At 33.6% G+C, this 12091-nt stretch overlaps 1 protein-coding gene across 4 annotated transcripts; it reads left to right on the top strand.

Moving 5' to 3' along the window:
• The first annotated feature begins 3891 nt into the window (after positions 1-3891).
• On the top strand, positions 3892-11404 carry LOC140989853 (glutamate--cysteine ligase, chloroplastic-like). 4 transcript variants are annotated; one of them, XR_012177584.1, is made up of 16 exons: positions 3892-4019; positions 4603-4952; positions 5421-5571; positions 5817-5924; positions 6032-6124; positions 6877-6960; positions 7103-7171; positions 7239-7309; positions 7436-7504; positions 8642-8735; positions 8829-8918; positions 9006-9086; positions 9301-9393; positions 10578-10661; positions 10814-10883; positions 11259-11404. XR_012177584.1 is itself a non-coding variant. In XM_073459312.1 (16 exons), the coding sequence occupies exons 2-16, from the start codon at positions 4618-4620 to the stop codon at positions 11345-11347; spliced, it is 1578 nt and encodes a 525-aa protein (XP_073315413.1). In that variant the 5' UTR covers positions 3892-4019; positions 4603-4617; the 3' UTR covers positions 11348-11404. The 4 variants fall into 4 exon arrangements, 3 of the variants coding, with proteins under 3 accessions (XP_073315413.1, XP_073315415.1, XP_073315416.1); XM_073459312.1 differs by having other exon boundaries at positions 10581-10661; XM_073459314.1 differs by having other exon boundaries at positions 3898-4019; positions 4609-4952; positions 10581-10661.
• Positions 11405-12091: the final 687 nt, after the last annotated feature.

Genomic DNA, 12091 nt, shown 5'->3' with positions numbered 1-12091 from the left:
AAAAAGAGAATTGACATTAATTTGTGCATGGTGAAGAATCGGTTAAAATCGAACCGAAATTAACAAAACTGAACCGATCGATATAAACTATTAAAACCGAACAAATCAAAAACAAATTAAGGAAGATAACACTTATCATAATCATATAAATTTTTTCTCGATCAACCGAACCGACCGTATTAAAATCGAACGAGGCGAAAACAAATTGAGTAGAATATCACTTGTGAGAGAAACACTTTGATAAACTATACCATGGACAAAAAGATTGTATAAATCGATAGATTTTTTATTTTTATTATTATCATCAGAATAAGATTGACTCTCATTTTCTCGTCCGGTTTTATATGTTCAAAAGTTAGGACTTTCGGCAATTGAAATTGGAAAAGATACAAGAGAACGATGAAAGTGAGGGTGAATATTGACAATTGACAAATTTTCTTTAGGTCTTTTAATCGGATCAAGTACTAAATTTAGAGACAAACCCAAAAAAATAAAATTAAAATCCTGATATTTTTTTAATTAAAAAATTAATCGACTTAATTGGTTTAACTGAATTTTAAAATTCAAAACCGAAATTGAATCGAATTAACTCAATATTTTTCAAAATGAAAACCGAACTACTGAACAAATCAAACCGAATTTCTGAAATACTTCGGTTCGATCAGTTATTTCAATCGATATTTTGCTTAACCATAATCATTAAAATATTTATTTTTTCTACATAAACATAAAAAGATTTTACACATCAATGTAAATTATAAAACTAACATAACATCCTAATTCCTAGGTAATATAAAAAACATATAAACATGATTGTACAATATAAATATACTATCGTTACAATATTGGTCTATATTATTTTACCCTAATGTGATGAGATAAGTAGAGATGTATAATCAAAGTTACAATTAAAAAAAAAAAGTTTATGATAAATGATATATGTCGATAAATTATATGATGTTTGATGTTGTTTTTAAATAATAAATTAATTTTGTGTATTATATTGCAATTATCAAAATATCCCACAATGTACAACAATCACAAAGAACTTATAAAGACCAAATTAATAATATATATTACATTAATTGTATAATAATTAAATATTTACAAGCATACTTAGTAAAACAATATAATTTAGATAACTTAAATTGATAAATTCAAAATATTATTAGAAATAGAAATAAGACAATTCTGAAACAAGTAGTTGTTCAATGATATGAAATAAAATACATGAACTCTAAATTACTAAGAGCCTTGCAAGTTCTTCAACGAGCAAAGACAAATAAAAAATTGTACTTTCAGTGAAGAATAGTGTAAGCAACAGATAAATTAAGAAATTTAGTCAATATTTTTTACTAAAAAACAATCATGGATAAAAGAGACGATGAATCACTCATGTTTTATGAATAAAAACACTTACAAAAAAAAAATGGATATCATGATCATTATTTGATGAAAATTGTCCGTCATAATATTTTTTAAAAACGATGAAAATAAACAATATACATCTGAACAACGTATATTTTATATACATAGAAGCAAAACTGTTTATTTAACAATGTCATCTAATAATTCACAAAAAAAAAATTATTTTCTTTATGAAATAACATCATTTTCCTTGTTATAATAACAAAAACAAAAAGTTATCTTGAAATCTGATTTCATAACAACACAATCACTTCAAAACACATAAAACTTGCAATACAAGAAAATCCCAAATCAATAATGCCATGATCTAACAAAAAAACAATATTAAAACGAAAGAAAAATAGCACAAGAGTAGCCTTAATCAATCGGTAGTTTGCATGAAATACTCAACATTAATGATGTTTCCCCTCGCGGCGGACTTAGTAGGTGCCATTGGTTTGTATTATCATGAGAAGAAAAATAAGGAACATGTGGAACCAATTGCGAGAAATGGGTGGGAGAAGTTGGATATAAAGATTAGAGTGAGTCTCATGTGAGATCGTCTCACGGATTCTAATCCGTGAGACGGGTTAGGGGTGTTCATCGGTCGGTTCGGTTCGGTTTTCGATTTTACAAATATATAATCCGATATCCGAACCATTTTTCTTCGGTTCGGTTCGATTTTCTACCGAAATGGTTCGGTTAGTTCGGTCGGTTTATTTCGGTTTTGATATAATTATTTAAATTAATAAGATAAATATATTGTAAAATATAATATGTTATATTTTTACATGATTTCTTAGTAAAACATTAAAATATAAAATCTAAATGAATTACACAAACAACAATCAACTAAATATTATTCAAAATAATGCATCATTAACTAATATCATCTCAAAAAATATATAATAAAAATAAAAATATTAATTTAATGAAATTTCGGTTTCTCGGTCGGTTCGATTTTGACATATATAATCCGAAACCGAACCAAATAAATTTCGGTTTTAACATTTATATCCGAATTATAAAATTCGGTTTTCAGTTCGATTCCATGTTCGGTTTTTTCGATTTGGATTTTCGGTTTTTTCGGTTTTATCCGAAGTTTGAACACTCCTAAGACGAGTCAATTCTACCCATATTCACAACAAAAAGTAATACTCTTAACATAAAAAGTAATACTTTTTTATGGATGACCCAAATAAAAGATCCGTCTCACAAATACAATTCGTGAGACCGTCTCACACAAGTTTTTGCCTAAAGGATTAAAATGTTACATGTGACTAATAGTCAAAATTTAATTATAATAAAACGCGATGAAAGAGCTCTATCACTCGAATGTATGTTGAGGAATTCACACGTTGACATATTTGGAGTTCCATATGAAATTCTATTTTATTATAGAATTGACGACATAGCGAATATTCATTTGAGTTTAGAGACATTATCACATTAAATACCAATTAACTACGGTTTTTTAAATTAGACTTTTAAATTATTTAAACTTCTATAATAATAGAATTCTCGATGAAAATGGTTAATTATATGATTATTGTTAGAAAAAAACGAGTTTTGTACTCATTTAGAATCGATAAAATAATTCGAACGAGCTACGTGACGAACAAAATTATTTCTCGATTATCAATTAAGGTGAATGAAAATTTTATTGAGTTCGAATTTTATCAAGTAAAATGAAATCACATGCGTGTGGTTTTTTTGAGGCCACATGATTTAGGCCAAGTCTATTTGTGAAACGGTACATCATTTCATGAAGATGCATGTCTCTTGATTAAATATTTTTCATTTTTTATAAATAAGACTCCACTCATTTGTATTCAACGTACTATTTTTTCTCTTCTTCTCATTTCTCTATAAGTTTAGAGTTATATATGCGAGTTTTTAAGCATTAACGCTTAAAGTTCAAAATTTCAAGATATACAATATTGAGTTTGGATTTTCTAAGCTTATATGTTTAAATTCGAACTTTGGAATTAAATTTGAGAGTTATCTTATAGTTTTGAGTTTTTTAGCATTTACGCGTAGATCCAAATTTTGCAAGATTTAAATTTTTGGAATTGAATTTTTAAATTTAACGCTTAGAATTCGAAATTAGAAAATTTGTATACCATTTTGATAGCGTTCTAATCATTTTCAATGTTCGTGTGACTTCAAAATTTGTATTGCTACTATTTTGAGGCCATAGTCGTTGTCTATCGAGAAACAAACTGCCAACAACCACGAGCATCGGAACGTGACAATATCGTTTTAAGGAACAAAGTCAAACTTTTATTTCGACCATTTTCTCATAATTATTTGATTCAATTATTTTTATCCGGAGATTTACCAAATCAAATAAAAGAACTACCAACAATTTGCTAATATAATAATTATGAAAAGAAAGCAAAAGAGGACCCACCAAATGAGTGGGTACCTCCCCCAGGCCCATCTTCCTTTTTTTTTTTTAAATTATTTTTTTATATATATACATTTTTTTTTGTCTTCTTTTGCTCGTCAAGCAATTGTTGCATTGAAGAAGCGAAGGAACAACATCTGTATAGGAATCTTTGGCAACGGCAGCACTTCGGAGAAGCCAAGACTCGAGCTTTTTGCTCTTTGTATGAAGCCCCGCCTCTCATATTTCCTTATACTGTTCATTATTGCGTTGTCTTTCCAAGATTCAATTTTGAATATTCTTCTTATGTTCTCTCAAGCTTTCTTTAATTTGTATTTATTTTAATCTCGTGTGGAGATGATTCTTGCTTGTGGGGTTTAGTTTAAGTCCCTCTTTCTATTGTCCACCGGGGAAAAAATTATGCAATGGATTTATGAGCTAGAATTGAAAGCTGGAAAATGAAGTCAAATGTCGTCCAAGCACCTTGCGGTGCTTTTAAGATTTTTTTTCTGAAAATTTAAATCCAATATCAATTTCGCACACCCATTTGTAGTGTCCATGGACAAAATCTCCTTTTAATGGCTATCTGGGGCTTAATTTGGTCGTTTAAATAGTCATATTAAATCTGGGCATAACCTCTCGTAATGTCTTTGTTTGAGTGAAAGTATGTTTTCATCAAAATCATAAAAATTTGTGTCATTTTATGATTGTTATCTTTCCAGTAGATATCCATATGCAGACTTTCTACCTCGAAATGGTGAAGATATAAGTTTTATCTAATGGTCCTGTTTGGTCGTTTGCTAAAGTTTCAGCCTTAAGACATGGCGATGATGTCCCAATCTGGCTCATTACACTGGATATCTAATGAAATACAGTGTAGAGTTAGACATAATGGAGTTAAAAGCAGTGTTAGCACAATGGAGGCACCGAAAACGAAGGAAATCTTCTCTGGTTTACGTCCACCTTCTTGGAATTCCTTGAAGGCAGCACAAAAATTGCGTTTAGATGTCTCTGGAGCAGAACTTTGTCGAGGACATCGATTTATTGTGGCTGCAAGTCCTCCTACTGATGATGCTGTTGTTGCCGCAGAGCCATTGACCAAAGAAGATCTTGTAGGTTACCTTGCTTCTGGCTGCAAGACGAAGGAAAAATGGAGGTTCAACTTCTAGCTCTTATTGGTACTTGGATTCGGTTCATCTTTTCTTGGAAAAATATTTATTTTTCACTGCGACTATTGCTAACCTTAATTGTAAGCTGGTTTTTTGAGATACTCAGAACTCAAAATGGTTCAAATTTTGATTCGTTGTGGACCTTACATATCCTAGTTAACTGATTAAGATATGTTAGTTTGCATCCAGATGCTGCAGACCCCCACTCCCCAACCTGCAATTTATGATTTCTTTAAATTTCATGGCTCATGACTTTTTTAGTCTTTGAAGGTCGAGTCCAATTTTTCTGCTGGGAATCTCCTGGCAGTTTAATCTGGGTTTGTTTATCTGCAAGGAGTAAATTTTAGTTGTTTTCCATTGTTTACTATTTGTTTGTGGGTACACGTGTTGACTATTTTATATTCTGGGCATCGCAAGGCATGTAAAGCTCCCGATTTTTATTTTTGACCATGCAGGATAGGGACTGAGCATGAAAAATTTGGGTTCGAAACTGGAACTTTACAACCCATGAAGTATGAACAAATAGCCGAGATGCTCAATGCTATTTCCGAGAGATTTGATTGGGATAAGTTAATGGAAGGTGACTACGTTATTGGACTCAAACAGGTATTATTTTTTCTTAGTCAACTTGTGGATATATTTTTCTTTGTTTTTTTATGCAGTGTATAGTTCATTGTGGCAACACTATCTAGTTTCTAACAAGCATTTTATCACATTTTCCATGTTCACGTTGAGCTTGTTCCATTGGTCCTTAATCTCAAAACGCCTTTCATTTTGGAATAAACATTGATGTTTCATTCATTTTTCTCCAGATTAAATTTCTACCACTAAATTTGACCATCTATTGGTAGGGAAAACAAAGTATCTCCTTGGAGCCCGGTGGCCAGTTCGAGCTCAGTGGTGCACCTGTTGAAACTCTGCATCAAACTTGTGCTGAAGTTAATTCACATCTTTACCAGGTTCTTTTTCCGTGAACTTTATGCCTTCAGAAAATTAATTGTAACAATGATAATGAACCAGACTCGAGTGATTTAGTATAATATCAGTTTTTAAATGAAATACTCAGGTTAAAGCCGTTGCAGAGGAGTTGGGAATTGGATTCCTAGGAATTGGCTTTCAACCCAAATGGAGACGTGAAGTTATTCCAGTAATGCCCAAGGTATTATCTTCACAAAATCACACATTTTATGCAAATTTAAAGCAGACAATGTTCATTTTCCAATGGAACATTGTGTCTGCCCAATCCAACGACCAATTAACTAGCTCTATTTTTACCCCTCTTACTGCTTTTGGGCCATAAGTAGGGAAGTAGGGCACTCTTATCCTTTCTCTGTATTTACATTCCTTCTCAGAAAATACAGGCTTTTCATGCAGCAATAATGCCTCGTGCATGAGTTGTTTATCATGTGGCAATTGTACACGTGTCAGTTGCAATTGATAATACAAAATGACCTTACACAATACAAGGAAAGTGTACAATTAAGCTTAAATCAGATTTCAATTTAGTAATTTCTATGATTAAAGGCAGTGGTGTGCGATAGGTCGGTTCAGTTATTTTTTAAAATTAACTATACAGTTTGTATGTTTATTTGTGTACATATTCGCTTCAAATTACCATCCTTATCACTTGGTGTCAAACTAGAAAACATTTAAATGTTCAAAAGGCCACCAAATAACATGTTTCAGATATAAATATGAGAGCATTAAAGAACCAGAGAAGTTAGGCTATTGAAGTGACATTGTCTTTCAAATGACTTGGTACGTGTTTCAATACTCTGTGCGGTTCTTTTCTTTCCGTTGCTTACAAAATCTTCGTTATATGTAAATTTGCTTCCAATCTTTTCTTTTGTATGATTTAAAGCTTTGAAATTTATTAGGTGCTACGAATACTGACAAAATATTCTGGATCAGGGAAGATACGAGATCATGAAAAATTACATGCCCAAAGTTGGGTCACTTGGACTTGATATGATGTTTCGAACTTGCACAGTCCAGGTAAGGATAATACTAATTTAAAACAAAAATACCAGAAACTCTTTGGGCTTAATGCAACAAATATATATACTTGCTCCAGTAGGGTCTCAACTGCCATTTGTAAGATATGTTTGTTATTCTTTTGTAACTTCATATTTTACAGGTCAATCTCGATTTTAGTTCTGAAGCTGACATGATAAGGAAGTTTCGAGCTGGTCTTGCCTTACAACCTGTAAGTCGGTTGTTTCTGGTATTGGAATATTCAGGAGTTCTCTGGAATTAACTAATTTGTGGAACAGATAGCTACAGCAATATTTGCAAATTCGCCATTCACTGAGGGAAAGCCAAATGGTTATCTTAGCATGAGAAGGTAGTTATATATTCCTCTACTATAAGCCTCTTCAATATCTATTCTCATTTTTCCAATTTTTCTGAACATTTGTCTGGACTTTTAAATTTTCAAGAAGTTTAGTTGACAGTTCTTTCTTTCTTACAGCCAAATTTGGACTGATACTGACAATGACCGAGCTGGGATGCTGCCTTTTGTGTTTGATGACTCTTTTGGGTGAGTTTCTTCTTAATATACATCCCTGTGAGGATGGTTTTACCTCGACCAACATATACTCCCACTGCCTCAAAGAGACTGCGAATCTTTCCATATTCCCTCAGATATAACTTTTTCAACAGACCTTTTCAAATTGATATCTTGCCCTCGTCCATTTACAGATCGGAAAATAAAAAGCTTTGACAAACCTAGGACAGGTTTATCTAATCTTTACCATCGATGGACTTCAATTACCAATCTATGACATTCACTACCAGCCACCATGACCATAGTTGTCAATCGCGCATAGCGCCCCGTAGCGCAAATGTTGCTCATGGCTATAGCGCATAACGAATAGCGTAGCGAGTGACGAGGGTTATTTGAAAGTAAAGCGCCACAAGTATATAAATATATAATATATAGCATATCGTAAGATCAATTCAAAAACCTTAATTTCCAGCATAATATTCCTTCAACTTTAATTTTAAAATACTAAAACATGAAATTATTTTAAGTTTTTTCATTTAAATATCATAGAAGACTCAAAAATAAAGCAAGAATTGCAGAAAAATATAATTTCCAGCAAAAACCTAATTAAGTACATGCCAAAAAAACCAAAATTTGAAAAAAAAAGGACAAAAAATAAGCATGCAGCTTTGCTTTGCAATAGCGCTGCTATTTCAGCTATCGCGATTGTCGCTATAGTGCCAATAGCGAGGATAGCGAGCGCTATTGCAAAGTCCATGGCGCATAGTGGTCCGTAGCGATGTGGTGTCACTTCGCCACGTTATTCGCTATAGCGAGGGCTACGGGGGCTATTGACAACTATGACCACGACAAAGTGAGCTTTAAACTAAAATCAACTGCCGAGGTCCGTTAGTGCTGCTGAGTTTATTACCGTTGTGCTGGAAGTAACACAACTTACCCTTCTGTCAAGGGCTACAACATTTATAGTACAATTTCCACAACCTTCTGACTTATATCACATCCTATGTAGTGGTCACCAGAGTTTTTTGTCAATGTTGTGTGATGTCTGCCATCGCTAGGTCTTAGATTTGTTTTCTATTATTCGTGAGGTAGTGTTTTACCACTGAAAGTATTTTGCCTCGCTAATGAAAGAAGTTGCATTTACTTGTATCACTCCATATCTTGTTACAGGTTTGAACGGTATGTAGATTATGCTCTTGATGTGCCAATGTACTTTGTCTATCGGAAGAAAAAGTACATTAATTGTGCTGGAATGTCCTTCAGGGTTATTTTCTATCTTTGATTCTATGACTATAAATCCACATTTTATCTAATTCTCCGCTACTTTTCTAAGGTGTTTATTATGAATCTACCACAGGATTTTATGGCTGGTAAACTTCCTTGTCTTCCTGGTGATTATCCTACTCTAAACGATTGGGAGAATCATTTGACAACAATATTTCCTGAGGTTGGCATCATTGGATTGGGTTCACCATGCGTTGTGCCCATCATCTTGATCTTACCGATAAGTTTTGGCCCTTTTCTCCTATCTCAGGTTAGGCTTAAAAGATACTTGGAAATGAGAGGTGCTGATGGAGGGCCTTGGAGGAGGCTATGTGCTCTACCTGCTTTCTGGGTATATTTTCTTTTCTTATACTTGCAGTGCATGTGGGTTTAGCGGAATATAAGCAAATGTTTATAATTGAGAAGAAATATTGGGGGAATGTTGAACAAATTTATGCTCTTGCTGAAGAAGTTTTCTCACTTTTCGAATTAAGAATAGGTTCAGTTCTTTGTAAAATCACACTTTTGGTTGGATTTATAAGCTCTTAATGAATTTTGAATTTCAGGTAGGTCTCCTCTATGACGAGGTCTCTCTACAAAATGTCCTGGACATGATAGCTGATTGGACTCCAGAGGAAAGACAGATGCTAAGGAATAAGGTAAATGTGGACCAAACATTAGTTATGATATAAATTAGTTTCTATGACAGAATAAGAAAAAAATGGTAATTCTAGCATACTTGTTTTATTTGTATCTTTAGACTTCACCATTCAACATGATTGAGCCATTGAGGCATGACCTTTTCTCTTTATCTCCTCCTTTTGTGGCGAGAACAGAGAGATGCCAGGCTCTACAATAAGTAAAGCATGTATGGCGAAGGGTTGCCTGTTTTATATCTGCTTGAGATGTGATAGGGCAGAGTAGTCTGTTATCTATCACCCGCAATCTCAATAGTTATGAGTACGATTTTCAAATCACCTCGAGGGGATTTGAGGAACAAATTTCCTACCAGTTCAAAAGAATAAGTGAACTAAAACCCTACTTAATGGTCATCTATACCTGTCGACCGTGATCTCTATGGAATTCTATTTAGAATCTTCAACTCATTTATTTAAAAATGGAATTTTTTTTACTTTGAATATCGTTCTTCCGGTATACCTATAAAAGATCAGGTTTAAAATAATAATTTTGTGAGACAAACTGATTGTACTTCAACAAAACCCAAAAAGTAAGACTTGTGACGAATTAATTAAATAATGGAAAAAGAACCATGGATCGATTTTAAGACGTAGAATCTCTTGTTGCTTGCCTTTCTTCACTGCCGTCTTTCGCTGATGTTTGGATTGAAGATTTTGCGTTGAATTCTAAATTCTTTTGTTTTTGATCCACGATTTCTGCTGCCATTGCCACCATTTACTCTTTTTTGCCTGAAACAACCTGTTGAGGTTTAGGCAGACCCCAATCTATGGATGCATAGTGGAGCAAAATAGATGGAATGGGGTCAATGGTCAACCCCAACATCTGGATGCAAAAACTACTAGAGACCAAAAAAACAGAAGTAGAAGGGGAAACTAGAGGGGAAAACCCAATCCAAGCTGTAGTCCTAGCAAGATAAGTTGGGTCTTTAACCATACAAAGCCTGGTTAGGGATAAAATGACTATTTGCTACAACAAAGTCGGATGGAAAAGATGGGAGGGTATACTTCCGATGGCTGGAAACTCCCCGCTCCTCCTAGGAAGAAAGACTTTTGATGTGGGGAAATGTGCTTTCTCAGTATAATCTCTGCCTATGAAGATTTCTGTAATAGCGATGAAGATGCCCTTCTAATTTGTAACTATTTAGTAGGTACCAAAGAGTGGCCTGAAGACACCATTTCGGGATGGACTGCTGAAGCATGTTGCCCAAGACGTCGTGAAGTTGGCAAAGGTTTCCGAATAGTTCTAAAGCAATTGCTTCTCTATGGTCAATTTTAATGTCATTGTTTTAGTAGTCTGCATTGTCTATATAGTAGCGACAAGCTCATAATTACTTGCTGTTTGAGATTAGTGAAATCTGTGTCTCTATATTTCTCCATATAGGATGGCTTAGAAAGGAGAGGCTTTAAGGAGACTAATTTCCTGAATGAAGTGAGTGAAGTGGTTAAAACTGGTAAGCTTGCAAGTTCATATTTCAAATATATTTAGTTGCATGGCAAACTTTTATTTCTGAATTGAGTAGGTTATATCACGATTATGTTACCTTGCATGATCACATGGGATCCATCGATGTAAACTGGAGAATGAAATTGTTATACAATCTATGCCGGGAAATTAAAGAAAGTGACCCTAGCTCAAAATGCCCCCTCTCAGAAACACCTTGAGATCATCTAATCTTATTTCCAAAAACGAGTTTATCGCCCGGTGTTGGGACAAGAACATCCTCCAGTTGTATTTTCTGCTTCATTTTTTTAACGTGTATCTCTATGTCTTTGAATATATCAAATCTGCTTCATATTTCATTTTCAAAACACCACACCCCATGCAGGCATAACACCAGCTGAAAAGCTCCTCGAACTGTACAACGGGAAGTGGGGACAAAGCGTTGATCCCGTTTTTGAGGAGCTGCTATATTGAGGAGGAGGCTCAACTTAGCTTTATCGCATGTTCATTTAGCTTTATTTCAGCTGATCATGAAGAGAATCTTGTGCACGCTTTAGTATACATTTCCTATCGCGGTTCCTTTATTATCATCATCATCATCATTATAATTATATGTATGTTATTATCAATTCTTGTTTATATTTTTGGGCTCTAAATATCCTACACGACCACGATATTTGTAGAAGATGGAACCCGAATTGAATAATCTGGATGTGATTTCATCTATGGTTTGACTGTCTGAAAATGAAGTGTAGTTACTTGTTATATAGTGTTTGGTGTGAGAGTTAAGGGGATTAAATGTCAAATATTTCAAATCATAGATCGGATATTTAATCATATATAACATACAAAAAATTCCCTTTATCGTTGTTGCCGTAGTCTAAGCTAATTTTTCAATCGACTATTTTTCTTATTATCAAACGTTAAAGATGATAAAAAGTAATGATACACTTGGATTTTTTTCAGGGAAACGTGGGGAATTCCCACAGCTTGCAATGCACATAGGACTTGAGAGATATGGTCAATTTTAATTTTGTAGGATGGTATGGTTTTTTCCTTTTGTTTTTTTAACTTGTTTTTTTTTCCGTTACAAAAAAATAGTAGATCTTTTGTGAAACGATTTCACGAATCTTTATTTGTGAGACGAGTCAATCTTACCGATGTTCACAATAAAAAATAATACTCTTAGCATAAAAAGTAATACTTTTTCATGGATGA

Source organism: Primulina huaijiensis, chromosome 12, assembly GCF_012295235.1.
Source record: "Primulina huaijiensis isolate GDHJ02 chromosome 12, ASM1229523v2, whole genome shotgun sequence".
NCBI lineage: Eukaryota > Viridiplantae > Streptophyta > Magnoliopsida > Lamiales > Gesneriaceae > Primulina > Primulina huaijiensis.
Note: the sequence above shows the minus strand (reverse complement) of the source record. Positions and strands in the feature narration are given on the sequence as shown.